General features: G+C 40.4%; 2 protein-coding genes across 2 annotated transcripts; both read left to right on the top strand.

The window, feature by feature from the left end:
• Positions 1-4,760: 4,760 nt before the first annotated feature.
• Positions 4,761-21,063, top strand: LOC139821371 (uncharacterized). The gene is made up of 7 exons (XM_071792380.1): positions 4,761-4,888; positions 5,124-5,389; positions 5,503-5,689; positions 6,022-7,191; positions 19,600-19,954; positions 20,002-20,217; positions 20,869-21,063. The coding sequence occupies exons 1-7, from the start codon at positions 4,761-4,763 to the stop codon at positions 21,061-21,063; spliced, it is 2,517 nt and encodes an 838-aa protein (XP_071648481.1).
• A 105-nt stretch (positions 21,064-21,168) lies between these two features.
• Positions 21,169-21,990, top strand: LOC139821370 (uncharacterized). Its single transcript, XM_071792379.1, has one exon. The coding sequence runs from the start codon at positions 21,169-21,171 to the stop codon at positions 21,988-21,990; it is 822 nt and encodes a 273-aa protein (XP_071648480.1).
• The last annotated feature ends 1,875 nt before the right edge of the window (positions 21,991-23,865 follow it).

Raw genomic sequence — 23,865 nt, 5'->3', positions numbered from 1 at the left:
ACACATGTGTATGGACCAATCAATTTTCTTATGCTTACGCATTATGCGTTTGCAGAAGTGTGTGCTCCCCGCTTTACGATACTGCCCAAAGAGCGCCAATGCGCGTTTAACGTGCTTTTAATGCGCGTACAATTGCATTGGCTCCAAAACCACATTAATTGTGTGTTCAAAATGCGCGCATTCAAATGCGTATTTAATGCGTAATTAATGCAAATTGAGCATTTGGTTAAATAAATGACGGGTTTTATAAAATAATTAAATGAGTAGCTTTTGACTCATTGTAAAACATTTAAATTTTCAAGTTTTTTTAATTTTGTATATTTTGTAATTTCACACACTTTGAGATATATATTATAGTCATCAGGAATATTAGGATTTCAGACTTGTGGACCTTAAATTGTTCTTACAAAAAAGTTGCAAGTCGATTGGCTATCGCATAACTTTTAACCAATCAACAAATGCAACGTTTCTGAAAATCAGAATTTTGGCATATGTTTCTCTTACGAATGAATTCAAGAAACAAGGCTCGTATCACGCATGCGTCTTTTGTGTGTGTAGAGGGGAGAAACGCCGTCAGGCCGTTAGGCCGCGCCATGGGCCGCGCGATGTTTTTAGCCAGAGTCAGTAGCGGCATTGCGACAGAACGGTTCATTAGTCGGCGGTTTATAGGTTATTGCATCGAACAGCTGACCGCATTAACACCTTCTCCCAAAGACGTGCCAAAAAGAAAAAAGAAGTTAAGTTGATCAAAGCAGACATGAAGCCGGTTGAAAAAAAGGTTAGAATTTACAGTTAAACGGCCCATCCACGTACGAGTTTAGCTCGCAAGTTCGGCTCGGCGAGCTTGATTTGCGAGTCGGACTCTTTTTCACTACACATGAAAGAAAAATGTGTGAACTTGGCTCGTTTGACGCCGAGTCCGGCTCGTGACATCTTACCCACGAACAAATAGAAACAGAGCCGAGCCGAACTTGCAAGCCAAACTCGTACGTGACGTGGATGGGCCGCTTAAGGGGGTCATCTGGTCAAGAGGCTGTTTTTTGGGGGGAATTTTTTGTAAGGAATTATAAAAATACACTTTTTTTGAAACTTTTACATCATATTTATTGATATTTGAAGAGTATTTAGAAATTTTTCCAAGTTGATATATGGCCAAGAATCCGCTGTAGAGCGCCCCGACGACAGCTGTATTAAAAAAACGGTACCCACGATTCCGGATCTCCAGTTCATCTTAAAAAAAAAATTCCTCTTAATCTGTGGATGTGTGGCTATCGTGTGAACTAGAACCAAATAAAAATATTGAAAGTTCAATTTTTGCAAACGTTTTGAAAAAAGTTCATAATGAAACTGTCTGTTTCAAATTCTTAAATGTTTCCTTCACATTGTCCTGGAGTTTGGCACAAAATATGATTGCATAACGATGCTCAATTTTCTTGTGTTCCATTTTCGTGACACGTCACCCAAACATAGTTATACAAATGATTGTAGAATCACATGTATTGATGTTATCAAATTGAAATTTTAACGAAAGGTAGAGTATGAATGTAACTTCCGATCTACTGCAGTCTCGTTTTTACAGTGTTACCAGTTGTTGAGAAAAATATTCAGTCTTATGACTTTTTAAACAGACCACGTATACACATATTAGCATAGTTTTAATATTGATAGTTTTGACTAAAAGTATACCTATACTTGTGATTAAAATGAATAAGAGTAGGTCTCTTTTTCTTATTGGTAGCAGATAAGCCTTTTACAAGTGATAATTTTTTCCAAAGATAAGTTCTAAGATTTGTTATAAGCTACGTATTACTCATGTAACCATAATTTTCAGCTATAATTGTCCATTTAATCATTAACAATTATGTACAGCTCTTGCTTAGCACAAAATTTTTTTAGTATGAAAATTTCATTTTAGTTTTTCAGTTTTTTATATGAATTAATTTTATACAAATTGAATTTTAAATACATAAATGATTCCACTAACTATCTTTGTTTTTATTTCTGTCAAAAAAGAAAACATCAACGTATAGATGCACGTGTAAACCCTTAGATCTCCTATAGAGTAAGCAAGCTAGTGGAGTTTTGGTTGTCCACAGTGAACTCGGTACTATAATGGAATGCTCACTGCAATGTTTAGAAGCTTTCTCTATCTAAACAGAGAAAGAAACGGACACTGACCAATCTATCCCTTTTTTCTTCGTCCCCAGCTTCTAAACATTGCAGTGAGCATTCCATTATAATACAGAGTTTACTGATTGTCCGATTGAGCCTACTCGATCAATGAGCGTAGGTGCTTTTTGATATGCGCTGCCATAATGTGCATTAAATGCGTATTTAATGCGCGACAAATATGCACTGCTATAATGTGCATTAAATGCGTATTTAACGCGGGACAAATATGCGCTTTAAATGTGCATTTACAATCCGCATTTAATGCAAATTTCAATGTACATTCAAAGCGCATTTTACGCGCATTGGCGCTCCTTGGGTGGATTTCTCTGCTTTTCGCCTCGCAGGGGTTCTGCTTATATATTATGACTGGATGTATTTTAAATACGAAAAGCGCTTTCCATTATGCGCGGCCTAGCGGTATTGTCGCAAATTAATCGCCGATTTGGTTGATGCAGATTCAATTTATATCATTGATATACGATAGAAAACGAACCGATTTGCTGTCGTAAAGAAGATGATAAGTTGTATGTCAGAAAATCCTGATAAGAAACGATAGATGTATCGGTTCGGTTAAGTCGTATAAATATCGACGAGATGTCTATCGTTTTATTCTTATATATCTGTATTAATGCATACGGTAAAATTATTACCATAAGTAACGATATATACTATATCGTGTATATACGATTGATTCAGACGGGCAATAATTGTACATATAGAAAATTATTCATAACTATAAAATTTGTATAGTTATTTCCTTATTCGGATCTAAAACGATAGAAACCGATTTGATTCGATTAATGTTTTATCTGTCTTCTAAATATGCAACGATAGAATCGATAAGATACTATTAAAAACGATACAGATATATCCGTTTTTAATCGTTTTCTATCGGAGATGGTTACCAGGGCTATCAACCTGCATGTACCTTTGCATTAATAAAGCTGCGTTAGTGAAAATCCTTTTTTTTAGGCTTTGAATCTTAGTTCTATTTGCACGATATTGTTCCTACATGTTGTCCCTAGTGCAATTGAGTCAATCATTTTGTAATATAAACTGCAGTATTTTTGTTTAAGCAAATATTGTCAACAGGTGACAGCTGTATGTGCCAAATTTTTAATTTTTTTTGTTTTTGATATGAAATTATGTGTCCTGCACTAGATTTTTGTGCGTACTTTAATTCTGTACAAGAATTTTGTAATTCTGTAAAGCCAATTTAAAGATTTTTTTTAATTAAGAAATGTCGGTAACTACTGCCACTATAGGATCCCCTTAATAAGAATACTTTATTGTCAGGATATATATATATATATATATATATATATATATATTCAAAACCAAAATGTCAAATACAATTTCTCTGGTGATATTTGTTCTCAATCAATTCACAGCTTCAATAAATACCCAGTTTCAATAAATATACACAGTTCTACTATTCTCTTTGTCGTCAGAAAATCAAATACAATATTCGTTTCTAATAATACGTGCCATTCTCGCACTGGCTTCTTCCTTACTCTCTTACTCTCTAATACGTGTTATCCTCATGCTGGCTACTTCGCGACTCTCTACTTCAAACTACAAAATCATATTTCTCTCTCATTCGCTGCTAGCGCCGACTATCCTACGTCACTTCTCACAAACTGTCAAATTTTTATAATCACCGCGCCGATAAATTAGTTTTCTTACTCTATTTACTTGACATTCTAGCCGTCACAATTTGCCGCTTACATACGTTTACGCGAGCGTTACTTCTGTAGCAACTTACGATACGATAATTCCTCCGCGTAAACGAGAGATTTTATAGTAACTACAATAATATCGTATAAGTTACTACAAAAGTAATACTCACGTAAACGTAAACTATGTACTATAATTCCTGTCACATGTACTTAGTCGTGTAAAAGAGTCATGGTGCGGTCTCGCTTCTGTACTTGGCGCGAGACACTACCGTGATCTCGGGTACTCGAGACATTACCGGCAGTTCGCGTCGACGCCGCTAGGCGTCGCATCGCCGGGGCATCTTTTCGAGTTCAAAGTTTCATCTCGACCGCTATGTAAAGAGACCCCCTACGGTGCCTGACAGATCTTACAAATCTCATTTTCGGGCTAATTGCCCGTCGGCAGTAGTGCGTGTAATGCCCTTAGGAATACACAAAAGCTCACCGACGAACAACGGCGCTTGGTCGCCCAACGGAGGCGCGAGACGTTTCCTAAACCATCTAAAGCCATGCAATTCCATAACCTTTACGGATTTCATAGGATTAAATGGAATTGAAAATTTCTTTTTTGGATTCCATGGGATTGGACCATCTCATTTCGAATCCCATCTAATTTCATCTAATTTCGCCAAAAAAGGGATTCAAAGGTATTAAAAAATTTTAATATCTTTTAATCCTTTTGCGTTTGCTGGGCCGTTCACTTGTTATTGAGATCTCAAAATCTTGGGTACTCGCAACTCGTGCGTTCGCGTAAAAGTCTCGGTGCGTCTCGCTCCGCGCGTACTTGGCGCGAGACACTACTGAGTCTCTTGATTATAAAGTCACATTAGTTCTAAGAGAAGTAATTTGCTGACATATATGTATAATGAAATGGGTCACCGGCTAAGGGAGTGCAGGCGACCAGGCACCCCGTGGAAACTATGCTATTGGAAGGAACATACAACTACGCAAGAAGATCCGCGTAGGCACATGGAACGTACGGGGACTCCACCAGGATGGTAAACTCGACATACTGGAGCGAGAGCTTGAACGATGTAACACCACAATTACGGGTATAAGCGAGACCCACTGGAAAAGGAATGGCCATTTTGACACGGAGAAACACACCTTCTATTTCTCGGGAAATGAAACCAACGGATTTGCTGGAGTGGCTATAGCTATACCAAAACAATGGAACAAATCTGTCTTAGGCTATAATCCGATTAACGAAAGATTAATATCCATCAAACTCAGTGCATATCCGATTCCGCTCAACATCATATTAGCCTACGCTCCCACAAGCACCGCAGAAGACAAAGTGGTGGAACGTTTTTACAATCAACTAGAAACATCCATAAAGAAGATCCCTAAGAAAAAACTTCTAATCGTACTCGGTGACTTTAATGCGAAAATAGGGGATACCAGCATGGATATGAATTTGCCCAACACAATTGAAAATTATGGGTTGGGCACTAGGAACGATAGAGGTAACCGTCTTCTACAGTTTGCTACCGAGAACGGTATGACCATTATGCCGATTGCCTCTCTGACCATGAACTCTTAATATGCAATATTAAACTAAAGCTACGCAAACCCATAAGCAAGAAGACAAACAAACGAATGAAAATAACAGACAAAGATTCATTCATAGAGGTACTGCAGAAAGAAACACCAAGATGGTTAAATGAGACACAAGATGAAAATCCAGATTACATATGGCAATCGGCCAAAAAGTTTATAAAAGACTCCGTGTCGAAATCTCAGCCCAAGATAACTGCAACCAAGCACAAACACTGGATGTCCGACAGCACTTGGGAATTGTAAAATACAGGCTGCTTGTCGTAAAAATAAGAACCTAGCCTTGCAAAATATCTGCGAAGAGTTAGAGTACAACGCTCAAAGGTTTGAAACTAAGGACCTATACATGAAGATTAGAACCATTTCTAGGAGTCTCGTGAGTCGAAAGGCTCAAAACAATGTGACACACTTACTAGGCGGCCGGTCCCCTCGCGGGCCGGTCGTCGCACGAGCCCGATTTGCTGTACGGCGCCTCTGCCCGTCGTCGGGATCTCACCGCTTACGACGGCACGGCGTCTAACGGTCGAACATGAGTTTCGCGAGTTCGATGTCGAGACTCGGAATCGTCTGCCAGACAATTAAAGCCGAAAAACTGGGCCATAGAGAACTCTGAAGGTAACTGCGTTACAGAGATTAAAAAAATTGTGGAGGTCTGGCGGAAGTACTGCGTGACTCTATTTGCTGATACTTACGATGCATCCGACCACATTTCAATTACTGCAGACTCTGAACGGGAACCCGGTATTTTGAGAGACGAAATACGAGCTGCAATTAAACACCTAAAGGAAGACAAGGCAGTAGGAACGGATAAAATACCCATCGAGGTAATCAGGGATATGGGAGAATTTGGAGTGGATATTCTGCACATCATCTGTTCTCAGATATGGGATACCGGTGAATGGCCTAAAAACTGGTGTCACTCCTTGTTCATCCCACTACATAAAAAGGGCTCAACCACAAAATGTAACAACTACAGAACGATTGCCCTTATATCCTATGCCAGCAAAGTACTACTGCACATTCTGAATACTAGGCTGCAAGCGTACCTGAATCGAGAAATCGCACCCGAACAAGCTGGCTTTGTAAAGGGAAGAGGAACGCGAGAGCAAATGCACATACTGAGACAAATCATAGAGAAGGCCAGAGAATTCAACAACCAACTATACATATGCTTCGTTGACTTTCGGAAAGCTTTTGACACTGTAAAATGGAACAAATTAAGGGAAGTTCTCACAAAAATGAGCGTGCCATATCACCTGGTACACATCATAAAGAAACTGTACGTAGGGAGTACAGCGGCAGTCTGGGTAGATGGAATCGATTCCGGAGACTTCGAGGTTCGTGCTGGGGTTCGGCAGGGATGTATCCTCTCACTTTTATTATTCAATATTTACACGGAATATATCATGCGAATTGCCCTAGAGGAATGGGATAAAGGTGTATCCGTGGGTGGACGGCTGATATCTAACTTGCGATGTGCTGACGATACCACTCTTCTGGCATCAACTGAGGAAGACATACTAAACCTCTTTCAACTCCTGGAAAGAATAAGCCTCAACTTTGGTCTCGCGATCAACAGAGACAAAACCAAGATGAAGATTGTGGATCGGATGGCTGATAACAGACCTGATGTTAGAAGTATAGCCAATTGTGAAGTTGTACACAGCTACACCTACCTTGGCTCCATGATCACCAATAAAGGAGAATGCGAGGAAGAAATTAAAAGACTTTGTGCCATGACTAGGTCGGCAGTTGACAAACTTACAAAAATCTGGAAAGACCCAAAAATAACCAAAAACACAAAGGTCCGCCTAATGAAATGTCTTGTCTTCCCCATCTTCCTTTACGGAGCTGAAACATGGACGATTTGACGACAAGTCCACAGAAAAATAGACGCTTTAAAAATGTGGTGCTGGCGACGTCTCCTGAGGATAAAATAGACCGAGCAACGTACCAACGCCTCCATATTAAAAGAGCTTAACATACAACATAGGCTCTCATCGACAGTTCGGCTACGGGTCTTGAAATACTTCGGACACATCACACGTAATGAAGATTCCATGCAGCGCCTGGCAGTACAGGGCAGAGTGGAAGGCAAACGCCCACGCGGCCGATCCCCGACTAGATGAACTGATCTCATAAAATTGGCAACAAAATGCTCTATCACAGAATGTTCCCGCAATGCCACAAACAGAGACAGATGGAGGCAAATTGCAAGAACTTTGGCGGAAACAATGTAAAAAAAAGAAAAGTTCATAACCACGACCACTCTGTCAAGAGTGTACGACTAAGAAGAAGAAGAAGAATATGTATAGACAGTACACGTAAGCGGGGGAGGAGTGATAGTCCCCGCAAGCAGGGATGGGTGGGGGTGGACCTTGATACGCGTGGAAAGTTAAAAACCCTTCTTCTTTCCTTTTGCATCGTGTGGAAATGCTTAATATCTGTAACAGAAACAATTTGTTAAAGCAGAGAATAGTTAATATATTGAAAAGTATATATACAGATCGAATTGACCGATTTTGCACAATTCGTTAGAAGATTTCACCATGCAACTATACGAATTTCTCAGCCTCGTTAATGGTAATAATAAGTCAGTGAAATCGATTGTATACAAAATATACATGACTTCACGCAAACCGAGGTCCACCCCTACTCATCCCTACTTGTGGGGGAGGAGCAGTAGCCCTTTCTCCGCCTATATATGTACTGTCTATACACACATATCAACAAATTACTTCTCTTAGTACTGAAAAAATATAACATTATTACAGCATATACAATGTCAAACTTCAATTTATTTCATCTTCTAAACTAATACCGCCCCCCACTTTTTTTGCGTAGAATTACTCAGAAAGATCTCTCTTACAATATATTTGTTCCGGATTGGGCGAGTTCACGCGCACGGCGAGCCCTTCGCGACGGATGAGGAAGCGCTATCGCGATCCCGTTCTCACGCCACTCTGACACGCTTGGCTCTAGAACACCGTGACCGCCGGGGCACGAAGCCCTCGGGGCACGCGCTCCGCCTAACCGAGTAAGTAAGGAAACGATGAAAGTAGTGGTATTTCACCGGCGATGTTGCCATCTCCCACTTATGCTACACCTCTCATGTCTCCTTACAGTGCCAGACTAGAGTCAAGCTCAACAGGGTCTTCTTTCCCCGCTAATTTTTCCAAGCCCGTTCCCTTGGCATGCGCAATTCCAGGAGCGCTTCGCGACCAATCAAATTTAGCGAGCGTTCGCACATCGACCCGCATATCTATCGAAATCGATTGGCATGGTTCATCATCCTCGCGTCGCGGCGCCGCCGGAAGCGCAAGAGAGTACGTCTGTAGCCGGCCGGTGAACCACACGTGTCTACATCCGCGAAGAAAACGTCGAACCTGGTGGTGGGCCACGCGACAAGGTCTCCGCTCGCTCCGCGACAAGATCTCCGCTCGCGCCGACAGGATCTCAGCTCGTGCCGCGACAACATTTCCGCTCGCGTCGACACGAGATCCGCGCTCGTACCGCGACAAGATTCTCCGCTCGCGTCGCGACAAGATATCCGCCATAAGCCTACCATCCGCGTGTCGTAAATGACACCCGCTCGTCGCGCGATAGCGTGGTTTACCGCGTCGACTCAGCCAATCCGTTGTCTCGCACCGGACGGTACGTTTTGAGACGCATCTAAGTGCTCTCCGTTTGAAAGTTAAGCGCCGTGTTCGGCCGTATTCAGTCTCGCGAGTGACGAGTGATCTGCTCCGTGATCGGCCGTCACCCCTCGCGAGAATCGTTCTATCTCGCGAGCTGCGAATGATCTGCGTCGTGCTCGGCCGTCATCCCTCGCGAGAGACAAGTGCAACTTCGCGGGTCGCGAGTGATCTGCGCTGCCTTCAGCCGTCACCTCTCGCGATAGTTCAAAGCTCAAGTGCAATCTCGCCGATTGCGAGTGATCTGCGCCGCGCTCGGCCGTCACCCTTCGCGAGAGTTTAAGTACAATCTTGCGAGTTGCGAGTGATCTGCGCCGTATCGGCCGTCCTCCCTCGCGAGAGAAACTCAGATACCACGTTGTGCGTATAAGCTGCCGCGGTCGGCCGTTCTACCGCGTGCAAGACATTCCGCGATCATTCCTGTAAGCGCCTCGTGCGCCGTGCGCCGTGATCGGCCATGTTGGTGTAAATCCGCCGTGTCACCGTTCGACACGGCCATTCGCATAACAAGTGCCAGCAATGTGGTGTTTACGTGAACCATGTTTGTGACACCTCAGCAAATAAAGACTTCTTTCACAGTACAATTAACAAGACTCAAACTGACTGAACTTGCCCGTTCCGCGATCCTACAATCCTACCGCGCACCTAAACGGAGCGCGAACCTCCCTAACCCGCACCGCATTGAAGCTAGTCTGGCTTCTGACACAGATGAGTGTCTGGTTCTTCGAGTTTGAAACAATATTTAAGTAACGATAAAATTGGTGAGATGTAACTTTTTATGGAATTTTACTGAAAAATGAAAGAATAGTCTTTTGTTTTTTGTGGGAGGGACAGAACTATCCAAAAGTTTTCAGCCTGTAACCGCAAATAGTCAGATGTTTTCACATTGATACTTTAAAGTATGAAATTTTGTGTGTGTAAATTATATTGTCACGGACTAACTATCTTAAGTATTCATTAAAACATTATTCAAAAAAGATTTGAAAAAGATAAAAACAGAGAAGTTCTGAATTATGAATCCATTAAAATATTTTTAAATTATTTTATTATTATTTTATTACTTTATTACTGTATGATAAATTTCATAAATATAATGCTTGCTAGGTTGAGGAACAGATGGTGAGATCAGTAAGAGAAGAAATTTATTTAAGTTATTTAGACTATGAGACAAATGAGCGAGAGATATGGGTACTTGTTTGGCCTGGCATGGTTGTTCTCTGCGTTTCACAAGTCTATTGGAGTCTTGAGGTGCAAAATTATTTGATTGGTCGAACACCTTTTGCAATGGAATTGTTTTATGATAAATTAAAATCTCAGATCATGAAATTGGTTCAGTTAGTAAGAGGTTTGTATATTAATATAATTTATATTAATATAATTTATATTAAAACAAGACGTGTGAATCGGCGTGACTGGCAGTAATTTATTGATATAACGACGTTTCAACACTTTCAACCCTTACTTTGGGTCCTTATCAAGTTAATTTAACAATGCTGGAACAACACAAGTTACCGGTAATTAACGCATGCTACTATGCAAATTAATAAAATTTGATACAAAGTAACAATAAATATCAAACTTATATAGAACATTGTGCGTCAAAATTACAGAAATATTTGAGTCATAGTTAAAAATTGTGTAAGCGGTCGGTGAACAAAAATTGAACAAAAATATAAACTTGGTTATGACCGTCTCTTGTAAAGCCCGAGAAGCGAATTGTTAGAGCGTAGAGTGTATCTTTAAGAATTTTTATATATCGAGAGATTTAAAGGCACCGCGATTAGGCGACATGTGTGCCGCTAGTGCCGTTGCGGCGATAGTTAGTAAGTGCGCGATTCCGCCGTTAAGCGAAGCTGTTGTGTTGGGCAATTGCGATCGGACGAAGCTCTTGTACAGACGAAAAAACAGTAAAAGATTTCAGTAAAAAGTATACAGTCCACTTTAATCAAAAGAAACTCACTATCACGACGAATAAGTGCATTGCACAAGCTCTACCATCGAGAGTTATAACATTTGGTCCTTCGAGCCGGATCTGGATCGAGGATTGAGAATTGTACAAAGGCTTGGGCGAGAAAGGACAACTCAAGGTATTGTGTCGAGCTAATACGAGATGCGTAGAGGCATTGAGTTCTGAATGTCATTTTTGGGCCGCTATCGGGCAAACGATAAGTAACCGCAAGGCGCAGCCAATCTTGTTCATCCATAAAAGCCATTCTCGTTCGTCTGTAGAATTACGTGCGTAGTTAAGGCGCGCAAGCGAGAGATTCGCCATTTTTCATTGTACCGGATATCGCATGAGGCAGGACGTAGTCGATCAGCCATTACGAGAGTCAATAAGTCGATAAGTAGATAAAAAGATCGCAATTCAGTACGTAGTCGCACGCAGCGAATCATAACCTTGCCTCCTAGAGATCGTAGGTCGGCATGGCAGAGGGAGGAGATGCACACCATGAGGTGGGTGCGGGAGCCCCTAGCATGAGATCGTTGAAGGGAAAACGAGCGCAGATAAAATCTCAATGCACAAGGTTTAGTTCGTATCTAGATGGATTAGACGTGCAAAATACGTCAATTGCCGAGCTGCAATAGCCCAGTAAAATGACTCGAAATTTGTCGATTTGAAGGAAATAATACTGAGTGGGCTGAAACTTTGTAAACAGGCTTGTTTTGGGGTACTATTTAACATATTAAAAGTCCCCATGTGTAGACGCTACGTTGCGGGCAGGGGAGGGTCCAAAAGGTCCAAAAAACCAGTTTTTCGCAAATAACTCGGAAAATATCAATTTTACGGAAATTTATGTAGATATAAAAATTGTAGCTTACAAAATTCCGCACAATTTCGTTTTTTATTCAAGTCTGTACGACCAAATCGAACAGAGATATAATTTTTTTAAACACCGGTAGTTTTGCGTAGTAATTCACACATGTAATTCACAGTGTTCCTAGATAATCTAGCCGCAAAAATTTATTAAGCAGTTATTTCAGCTGCTGCAACACTGTAAACTGCCTTGCACGACTGCGCCGATGTAGCCGCGCCGCGCGCCGCATACCGGCTTCGGACCCTTCTCAATCTTTAGTACCTACGTACTATCGGTCCTAAAAATATCGGCCTAGTACCAAACGATTCAGAAAGACCCCAAGAATAACTTCTGACACTTCAATAAGTACAGAAAAATTGTTAAGGACGTTTTTTCATCAATTCAGGCGACTCATAGTGATGATCTGCTACATACGTAAACTTACCTGTCTTTTGGAACGCCAGTTTCCCATCACGATGCATTCAAAATTACATGTCATAAACTCTATTTTATAAAAAATTTTGTCAGCTTTAGTTTCGGTCTCTTGAAGTTTTTTCGTAAAGTTAATAGAAACAAAGATATTTACAAAAAAAGGAATGATAATGCAATTTTTTCCACAATTTATCAAGAATACAGCAATATTCATGAACTTCTTTTTAAATAAAACATACTTTGCAAAGGACTTATATTACTCCAGCACGTTTATATATATATATGAAGTAATGAAAACAAGGTGAAATTAATTTTTGAAAAATTATTATCCACATATTTTTGGACTAAAATGTTAATTTAACAAAAATTGATTTTTTTTCTTCAATATTTAAACGCCTGTAACTCATCAACGTTTTAATGAAAAAAAATCTACAATGTCTCATTTTAATGATAATTAAAATATATTCAAGAAAAATACATAACATTACTGCCTCCAACCAATCAGAAAAAGTTATTTTCCAAAATGCACTAAAAAATGACATTTTTTCATGTTTTTTGCTCTTAACTTCAAGCTATCTTTACCAAAATAAATTCATGTATACATCAACATGTTCAAAATTTTATTCTCTTTAACTTTTATACATACTATATGTGTACAACCTATACTTTCAGAGTTAATACTGATTTTTACATGCAAAACATCCACTATCAACATAAAAAAAATTGTTTTTTAATTAATAACTCGGCGAATTTGGACTGTAGAGAAATGAATAAAAAACGAAATTGTTTGTAATTAGATTCTCTGCAACTTTTATTTAAAAATTTCTCGATTCGAGGGTCCATTTTCGAGATATTAGCGAAAAATGCGCGACGCGCGTACGCGTTTTCGTTGCGTCGCAAAACTACCGGTGATTAAAAAAATTCTATCTCTGCTCTATTTGGTCGTACAGACTTGAATAAAAAAATGTAATTGTGCGGAATTTTGTAAGCTACAATTTTTACATCTACATAAATTTCCGTAAAGTTGATATTTTCCGAGTTATTTGCGAAAAACTGGTTTTTTGGACCTTTTGGACCCTCCCCTGCCCGAAACGTAGCGTCTACACATGGGGACTTTTAATATGTTAAATAGTACCCTACAACAACCCTGTTTACAAAGTTTCAGCCCACTCAGTATTATTTCTTCCAAATTTTGTCATTTTACTGGGCTACAACGGCTGTAGAAATTCAACGAGACGTGGGACAACTTCGACAGAATACAAACAGAGATAGAAGAAAGAGAGGTTAGTCCGAACGATGCAAGGAATCATAACGAAGAAAGACGTTCTTTTGAGGAGAGATACTTTGCTATTACGTCTGAGCTTGAAACGATAATCAAAAGTAAAATGGGATTAGCGGTGCACAACCTAAACCAGATTCCACGAAACTTGAGGGAATAGTCCAGTCAAAATACGGAAAAAAGGGGGGTACTTAGAAAAAATTGCAACACAAGGTTTTATTACGTCATTGTGTTCAGAAAAATATACTGAACAACATATTCAAATTCCGCCATTTTCCGCTATCCCTAAGTATGTTTTTTATTAACAATTTATAAACAAATTCGTTTTTCTCCACAAATACGATGAATTTTGAAATTTTTGTAGAAATCAAAGTTGTAGAGCAGACAAATATCTACAAAAAATGTTTTTATGAATTTTTTGAAATATCTCATATTATTTGAGATATTTGCAACAAGAATTACTAGGCTACGCGCGGAGCGGAGAGTTCTAACAAGCACACGGCAGTCTCTACCGGTCGCTGCTAGTTCCCTAGGTTCTACAAGGAACTTGAGTTGGTTCTCGATACTAGTATATGTGCCTATGTACACACACACACACACACACACACACACACACACACACACACACACACACACACACACGCACGCACGCACGCACGCACGCACGCACGCACGCACGCACGCACGCACGCACGCACGCACACACACACACACACACACACACACACACACACACACACACACACACACACACACACACACACACACACACACACACACACACACACACACACGCACACACACGCACACACACGCACACACACACACACACACACACACACACACACACACACACACACACACACACACACACACACATATATATATATATATACACATACATATATGCGGGACAATCCACGTCACTTTTACTCCTCCTCTGTTCAAAATTGGTATGGACGGATTTTAACGACTAAGGGCGGAAAATGTTCATCTTGAAAAGAGCTTTCGAAAGGCGTGTGGCATATATGCGCAATTCAACATGGCGTCATGTTGAATCTGAAATTTCGAATTTATCCCTTTAAGCAGCCATAACTATGACGCCATGTTGAATTGCGCATATATGCTACACGCCTTTTGAAAGCTCTTTTCAAGACGAACATTTTCCGCCCTTAGTCATTAAAATCCGTCCATACCAATTTTGGAAAGAGCGGGGGTAAAAGTGACGTGGATTGTCCCATATATGTATATACAGGGTGTATCATTTTAAGTGATTCAGCTGAATATCTCTTAAGGAGGGTCCACATTATTGAGCAGAACCGCGAGCCGAACTTCGCCGCGAACCCACATTGTCGAGCCGACAAAGTTCGGCTCGATAATGTGGACGCATGATCGGTTCGCGGCGAAGTTCGGCTCGCGGTTTTGCTCGATAATGTGGACCCTCCTTTAAAGTAAAAGAAATTGGAAAAAATGTTCCAGACCAAAGTTGTATGGTTTTAAGGGGTACATAAGATGGTGTCATTAGTTTCACCTTAAATAGTTGCTTGAAGGTCACGTAAAGGTCACCTTCAATTTTTTAAATAGAACCACCTACTTTTTATTACATATTCTTGTAGCTTATCTCAAGGGCTTTCCAAAACACTATAAGAAAATATTTTTTTATTAAGAACTTTTGGAATTATAAGGCTTGAAGGTTCTAGTATTTTGACATAAAATACAAAATATCTTGTAAAACATTAAGTTTGCGGTAATGTTACCTTAATACTTTTATGCACAGAATAATGAGACGAATCAATTGATATGAAAAAAAGACAGTTGCTTTTAAGAAAAAGTATGCAGATGCGTGTTGCAAATTACATATTTTTTCTTAAAGGAACTATGCTTTTTTTTATACCACGTGATTCGTCTCATTACCGGTAACATTACCGCAAACTTAGTGTTTTGGAAAGCCCTCGAGATAAGCTACAAGAATATGTAGGGGAGACCGGGGCTAAACCGCCAACGGGGTTGAACCGCCAAATCAAATATCTCGGAACCTGTATATTGTGCGAACTCGCTATTAACATTGTAAACGCTGCTTATGGTACCCATGTGACCAACGGAGTTTCGGCAGGTTACCTGCCGTGTTATGATTTTTACGAGGGCAAACGTGTTTTCGGAAGGTGAAAGTGAAATTTTCTGCGCGTGGAAATTTTGTAATATCTTGAATATTATTGTATCACCGAATCTCAAAGTAAGTGATTATAAAGAGTAATGCATGCTGAACACGAATCCAGTGTAGTTTTTTCATTATCGTTAATGTCTAATATTTCGTGGGCGATCAAACCTGAAACTTATGTTTGGGGCTTATCCGCCAGTAAGCACCCGGGGCTGGTCCGCCAGTCTCGTCACTGTGGCGCGCCGGGCGCACGACTTCAGCTCACGGCGATTTCAGGTTAGGTTTCCCTCGAGCGTGATTCTGTCTTCTCTTGCACGTGCGTCAGTTTGTATAGGAGGGAAATGGTACGCACGTATCGTCGCAAAGCGGGTGTTTTGGCCGACCGAAAAGATGGCGGACCGTTGTTTCCGAGATCGCTCGCGCTCACGGCACGTCGGCGAGGCACGGCACGGCTCTGAGATTCCGCGATTTCCGCGCGAGAGTTGACATGCCGCGCGCGAGGTAGATCGTCCCGGCCGCGGTAGATCGTCGTTGTTGGTCGTTGTGTCAGTGTCAGTGTAGTGGTGGTGGTGTCGGTGGTGGTGGTGGTCGTGACCGTCGTCGTCGTCGTCGTCGTCGCGCGTCGTCGTCGTCGTCGTCGCGCGTCGTCGTCGTCGTCGTCGCGCGTCGTCGTCGTCGCGCGTCGTCGTCGTCGTCGTCGCGCGTCGTCGTCGTCGTCGCGCGTCGTCGTCGTCGTCGTCGTCGTCGCGCGTCGTCGTCGTCGCGCGTCGTCGTCGTCGCGCGTCGTCGTCGTCGTCGCGCGTCGTCGTCGTCGTCGTCGTCGTCGTCGTCGTCGTCGTCGCGCGTCGTCGTCGTGGTCGTCGTCGTGCGCTCCAGTGCGCTCGTCAGGATCTGTATTCACGTGCCTAAATTGTTTTATGGAATAGGTAAAACAATTATTTTTTAATAACGTTTCGCATAAAAATTTATAAATTTTTATATTTTTCTCTTAAAAAACAATTATTAAAATGTATCCTATCATTTTTCAAGATTAGATGTACGTATATGTATTAAAAATGCAGTGTGGCGGATTAGCCCCGGGGGGGGAGGGTGGCGGTTTAACCCCGGCATTTTTGAGATTTCAATTTTTGCACCGTTGTCGTTTTTGCTCCATACCGGTTAAACAAAGCGACGTAGATAAAAATTTCCTAAATAAATTTTGTAGCTAAAGGTTTACTTTTTACAGTGGTATATAATATTTAACTTAAATTATTTATTTTGTTGTTAAAAATCGGCACCAAAAAAAAACTGGCGGTTTAGCCCCGGTCTCCCCTAATAAAAAGTAGGTGGTTCTATTTAAAAAATTGAAGGTGACCTTTACGTGACCTTCAAGCAACTATTTAAGGTGAAACTAATGACACCATCTTATGTACTCCTTGAAACCAAACAACTTTTGTCTGAAACAATTTTTCCAATCTTTTTTACTTTAAGAGATATTCAGCTGAATCACTTAAAATGATACACCCTGTATATATATATATATATATATATATATATATATATATATATACACTAGCTGGTTACCCGGGCTTCGCCCCGGAGGACATATGTAATCAGACACGCAAATAGTGTGTGTCTCTCTCTCTCTCTCTCTCTCTCTCTCTCTCTCTCTCTCTCTCTCTCTCTCTTGCATAATCTAAAATTTAATAAAAATTTTCTTTCCACCGACCTTAGGATAAAGCTAGTCGTCACTCTTATCATGCCTCATATTGACTACTGTTGTCTTGTTTATCATGGTCTTAGTAAAGAGTTAAACACCAAATTACAACGTCTTGTCAATTGCTGTATTCGCTTCATTTTTAATTTAAAGTATGATGAACATATTACTCCTTACAGACGTCAACTGAGGTGGCTCACTGTTGAGAATAGGCGGCTGTACTTTCTTGGATGTCAGATATATCGTATTCTTTATATGAGTTCGCCTGTGTATCTCTGTGAGCTGTTTATTTCTCCTGATCTGTCACTGAAGCGATCTGACCGACTAGCTTCATTGGCTGCTCAAACTTTCCACATTCCGGCGCATAGAACTACTACCTACAGAAATTCTTTTCTGCTTTCGTCGATATATTTCTGGCACTCTCTTCCTGGCACTATAAAATCAGCATCTTCCCTTCCTGCCTTCAAGAGTCTTCTTAGTGCCTACTTACATGCGTCTGAATCTGAGTGACCGGTTTATTCCTTTTTCTTCTTTCCGTGCTTGTCCTTTGTTTTGCCTGTGAGGTGCTATTCGGCTGGTTGGGAGTTGCTTTAGTCTTAGTTGCGTTAGTCTTGGCTGCGTTGCGATTAGGTTTAAGTTGCGTTAGTCTTAGTTGCGGTAATTATAAGTAGCTTTTAAGTTTTGAAGCTTTCTTGTCTTGCGTTAGTCTTGTTGCGCTGATGCGATTAGTTTTAAGTTGCGTTAGTCTTAGTTGCGGTAATTATAAGTAGTTTTTAAGTTTTCTTGTTTTTGTTGCTTTTATTTGTGTTTGTATATGATTGCTTTGTTATCTTTTTTGCCCTTTAGTTTTGCTTGGGCATATAAATATATATATCAATATTAATATCTCTCTCTCTTTCTCTCTCTCTCTCTAAATACAATTCTTTAAAATTCGATTAATTATTTCCCGAAAAATTCGTCAAACTTCTGATACCGCTTTCCAAAAAAATCGGTAACGAAAAATTATATACTTGATAGCACTCCCCGGGAAATTCAACCCCTACTTTATGTACAATTTTTTGAGATTCAGTCATTCGGAACCGGTTTTTAAAAAGATCGGTAATAAAAAATAGTACACTTTATTGCACTCCCCGGGAAATTCTACCCTACTTCATGTATAATTCTTTGACATTTAATCAATTATTTCCCCAAAAATTGGAAGAATTAAAAAAACCGGTTTCCAAAAAGATCGGTAACAAAAACTGTACACATTATGGTGCTCGCCGTAAAATTCTACCCCTACTTCATATACAATTCTTTCAGATTCGGTCAATTAATTCCCAAAAGATTAAAAAAATTTCGATACCGGCTTCCAAAAGATCGGTAACGAAAAATTATACACTTCATAGTACTCCTCGGGAAATTCTACCCCTGTTTGATCTATAATTTTTTGAGATTTGGTTAATTATTTCCCGAAAAATTAGAAGAATTAGAAAAACCGGTTTCCAGAAAATCGGTAACAAAAAACTATACACATAGTGGCACTCCCCGGAAAATTCTACCCCTATTTCATATACTTTTGGTAAAAATTCGGTTTAGGGGTTTGGGCTGGGCGTTGATGAGTCAGTGAGTGAGTGAGTCAGTCAGTCAGTCAGGACATCTTTCTTTATATATATGCGTGCGTGCGTGCGTGCGTGCGTGCGTGCGTGTGTGTGTGTGTGTACAGACACATATACTAGTATCGAGAACCAACTCAAGTTCCTTGTAGAATCTAGAGAACTAGCAGCGACCGGTAGAGACTGCCGTGTGCTTGTTCGAACTCTCCGCTCCGCTCCGCGCGTAGCTTAGTAGCTTTTGTTGCAAATATCTCAAATAATATGAGATATTTCAAAAAATTCATAAGAACATTTTTTGTAGATATTTGTCTGTTCTACAACTTTGATTTCTACAAAAATTTCAAAATTTATCGTATTTGTGGAGAAAAACGAATTTGTTTATAAATTGTTAATAAAAAACATACTTAGAAATAGCGGAAAATGGCGGAATTTGAATATGCTGTTCAGTATATTTTTCTGAACACAATGACGTAATAAAATCTTGTGTTGCAATTTTTTCTAGGTTTAATCGTATTTTGACTGGACTAGAAGGAACGCCAGCTACTCAGAGAAGTATATGTACTAACGATCATTTAAAATTGCCTCGCGTCGATTTACCTACATTTTCGGGTACGTTCGAAGAATGGATTCCATTCCGTAATATGTTCCAGAGTATGATTAACCAGAATGCCACGCTTCTCAACATACAAAAAATGCAGTACCTACTAGCGGCTTTAAAAGGTGAAGCACGAGACGTAATTGGCTCTCTAGAGGTTTTGGATGAGAACTATATTAAAGCCTGGGAGATGCTGAAAAAAAGATACGACGATTCGGGCTACATTGTCCAAAAGCACATTAAGGCGTTGTTTGAAATTCCAGTAATAGTTAAGGAGAATCATATATTGCTACGACGTCTTTTGGTTAGTGTCTTGAAACACTTGCGAGCGTTAAAGGCATTGAGAAGGCCCACCGAGCATTGGGACGACTTAATAGTCGATTTAGTAACGAGTCGCTTGGATCGGATCCGAATACAAGTAGGGCGTGGGAAATTTCCGTGAAAAGAGGAGAGGTGCCTACGCTCAAGCAACTAACAGATTTCCTTGCGCAGCACAGTAAGGCATTGGAGGCGTCATCGCGCACAGTACGATTGGGAGGCTCAGCTTAACAAAAATACGGCCAATCAAAGAGTACATCAGCGAATATAGCCACAACCAGCAGCAAATGCGCATATTGCAAGAAGGAAGATCACGCCATATATAAATGCGGTGATTATTTGCAGCTAGAAATAGACAAGAGGATCAAAGAAGCTAGATCGCGTAAGTTATGTCTAAATTGTTTAAAAGGCACCTCGCATATAGCCAAACAATGCTTATTAGGACCATGTCACAAATGCAATAAGCGGCACAATACGTTGCTTCATGTGGAGTAGCCAACAACGAAGATATTGGAGTCAACAACCAAAGATACGAGTACGTTAGACTAAGAAAAGGTGGTAACTACGAGCGTAATCTATGCTGTTTTCAAGCCATGCAAGCAGGTGCTTCTCGAAATAACAAATAGCAAAGGCGATAAGGTAGTCTGTCGGGCATTATTGGACAGCGGGTCCCAATCCTGCTTTATCACGAGTAGTTGTGCTAAAAGGCTATTTCTTAAACAGCTTTCCACACATATTCCGGTGTGTGGATTGAGAGAAATGTCCACACAAACGAATAACAGAGTCAAGATAATAATGCACTCAATCAATAAATTTAGTGCTAACCTCGATTGTTTAATCATAAATCGAATTACTCAGGCTATACCCGTCAATCGTATTAATGTGAACGAATTACAGGTTTCGGAAGGCATTGTCTTAGCAGATCCAGAGTTCTACAAATCATCAAAGGTAGATTTACTCTTAGGAGCAGAAATATTCTTTGATCTTATGTACATCAGCAAAATCAAGAATTCTAAAACGCAGCCAACATGGCAAAAAACGATTCTCGGCTAGATAGCATCGGGCAACTTAATAGTTAAAGATCAAAAACAAAAGAAAACCATTTGCGGCTTGGCGGTCAACGAACGGTTAAATCTAAGTCTTACTCGTTTCTGGCAGATGGAGCACATTGATAGACAGAACACTCGCACCCCGGAAAAGCGCATATGTGAAGGGCATTTCGCAAAAACATACAAACGCAATGAAGAAGGGCGATTTGTCGTAAGTCTGCCGACAAAGAAAGAACAGCTTCGAAAACTCGGAGATTCGCGATATCTGGCTATTCAGCAGCTCAAGAACTTAAAGAGAAAATTCGCAAGACAACCGCAGTTAAAAGAAGACTACATGAAATTCATGCGGAAATATCTAAACTTAGGGCATATGAGAGAAGTTCCAGAGAATAGTGCGAGGTGGAATATCCAACCACAATACTACATGCCACATCATTGCGTTATAAAAGAATCAAGCGCCACCACTAAATTAAGGGTGGTATTCAACGCGTCTAGTAAGACCACCACTGGCATTTTGCTAAATGACGCTCTTATGGCAGGCCCAGTATTACAGCAGGATCTATTCTCCATTTTGCTGAGATTCCGAATATTCAGATTTGTAATGACAGCATATATAGCAAAGATGTACAAACAAGTACTCGTGGAAGAAGATCAAGTGGCATTGCAGCGTATTGTTTGGAGAGAAGAAATCATTGAAGCGATTAAAACTTACGAAATGTTAACTGTAACTTATGGAACAATACCAGCATCATTTTCAGTCACGAAATCAATGAAACAATTAGCCAAACTAGAAGCAGATCAATTTCCAATAGGCGCGTTAATAGCACTGAGAGACTTCTATATAGACAATCTTCTATCAGGTGCCGATTCATTGAAAGAGGCCTTAATAATTCGCGACCAAGTAGCAGCACTACTTCTTTCAGGAGAATGACAGTGGGCTTCCAACAATGAAGATTTGTTAAAGGATATTCCAGGAAATGTAATGGACAACGCTATTCTAGAATTAGATAAGGACGGCTCTGTTAAAACATTGGGTGTCGAGTGGAATCACGCAAAAGATGTGTTTCAGTACTCCATCGAAATAGCGATTCCTGTATCGTGTACAAAGAGGTCAATGTTATCGAGTATAGCACAAATATTCGACCCTCTTGGATTATTGGCTCCAGTAATATTAACGGCTAAAATATTAATACAAGAATTATGGAAGCTTCGGATAGGTTGGAATGAATTTTTGCCTTCTGATATATTTACCAAATGGTTAAGTTATGTTACAGATTTGCAGTACTTAAATGGATTCTGTATCCCCCGATAAGTTGTTGAGAATCATCCAGATGCAGATATACAACTTCACGGATTTTGCGACGCCAGTGAGCGAGCATATGGTGCTTGCGTTTATATCCGATATCTCGATCACAATAAGTCACCTCGAGTTTATTTGTTATGCGCGAAATCAAGAGTTGCGCCACTTAAGATAGTTTCAATTTCTAGACTGGAATTGTGTGGAGCTCAACTATTAGCTCAATTGATGGACAAGATTAAGGCTTCATTGTACATTAAAATAAAGAAAATTGGTTACTGGACAGATTCGAAGATAGTGTCGTGCTGGATCAGGGCGATTAATAAGAAGATTTAACAGTGGAAGAGTTGGAGCATGCAAGAAGATGTTTAGTCAAGAGGGAGCAACTATCCGTGTTTGAGGCAGAAATACGTGCCTTGCGAGAAAACAAAATCATACCGAAGAATAGCAGCTTAAAACATTTTACTCCTTTTCTGGACAATCTCGGCCTATTGCGCGTGGGAGGCAGATTGAAGCATGCGGAACTACAATACGAAACTAAGCATCCGCTAGTGTTGCCCCATCATTCCAGGCTCACGGAGCTAATCATTCTACATGAGCATACAAGGCATTGTCATGCTGGAGCAGACGCTACTTTGGCAGCTGTGCGACAATTTTACTGGCCTATCAGGGCGCGCGGCACGGTTAAAAAATTAATTCGTAATTGTATTAAGTGGTTAAGACCACGTAGCTCGGAGCAGATAATGGGAGATTTGCCAATTAATAAAATAACTCCATCAAAACCATTTAGCAATAATACAGGAGTTGATTTTTGCGGGCCTATATATGTACGCGAAGGTAGAAGGAGAGGAGCTAAGCGAGTCAAGGCTTACGTCGCTATCTTTATATGTATGGCAGTCAAGGCCGTACATCTAGAGGTGGTTTCCGACATGACCACGGATGCGTTTCTCAATGCATTTAAACGCTTTATTAGCCGCAGAGGAAGACCGGTTAATGTCTACTCGGATAACGGTACCAACTTTGTTGGGACAAATCAAGAGTTAGAGAAATGCAAGAAGCTTTTTTTCCTAGAACAACAAGGACACAATATTGTGGAGTTCTCAGCTTCAGAAGGAATTAAATGGCATTTTATTCCGGCTCGTGCGCCACATTTCGGAGGCCTATGGGAATCCGCATTAAAATCTTTTAAGAATTATTTTTATAAGACAACTGTAGAGGCAGCAATGACTTTCGAGGAAGCGTCCACGCTGGTGACGCAGATAGAGGCTATATTGAATTTGCGTCCTTTAACCGCGTTATCTACCGATCCTAATGATTTGAGTTATTTATCTCCAAGTCATTTTCTTATAGGTAGTACGGTAACATCTTATCTAGAGGCGGATATAACGGATCTAAAAATCAATTGACTGTCTAGATGGCAATTGATAGAACAAATACGCCAACATTTCTGGAAAAGGTGGTCGTCAGAGTACTTGCTTAATTTGCAACGGCGCAATAAATGTTTGTCGA

Source organism: Temnothorax longispinosus, chromosome 11 (assembly GCF_030848805.1).
Source record: "Temnothorax longispinosus isolate EJ_2023e chromosome 11, Tlon_JGU_v1, whole genome shotgun sequence".
Classification (NCBI taxonomy): Eukaryota; Metazoa; Arthropoda; class Insecta; order Hymenoptera; family Formicidae; genus Temnothorax; species Temnothorax longispinosus.
The sequence above is the reverse complement of the archived record's forward strand: the minus strand, read 5'-3'. Positions and strand labels throughout refer to the sequence as shown.

Coding starts and splice junctions, on each gene's coding strand:
- LOC139821371 (XM_071792380.1), top strand. CDS start 4,761: ATGGGTCACCGGCTAAGGGAGTGCAGGCGACCAGGCACCCCGTGGAAA. Junction 5,690..6,021: donor TCCGACAGCACTTGGGAATT/GTAAAATACAGG, acceptor ATCGTCTGCCAG/ACAATTAAAGCCGAAAAACT. Junction 7,192..19,599: donor AGACTTTGTGCCATGACTAG/GTCGGCAGTTGA, acceptor AATTTTTTCTAG/GTTTAATCGTATTTTGACTG.
- LOC139821370 (XM_071792379.1), top strand. CDS start 21,169: ATGGAGCACATTGATAGACAGAACACTCGCACCCCGGAAAAGCGCATA.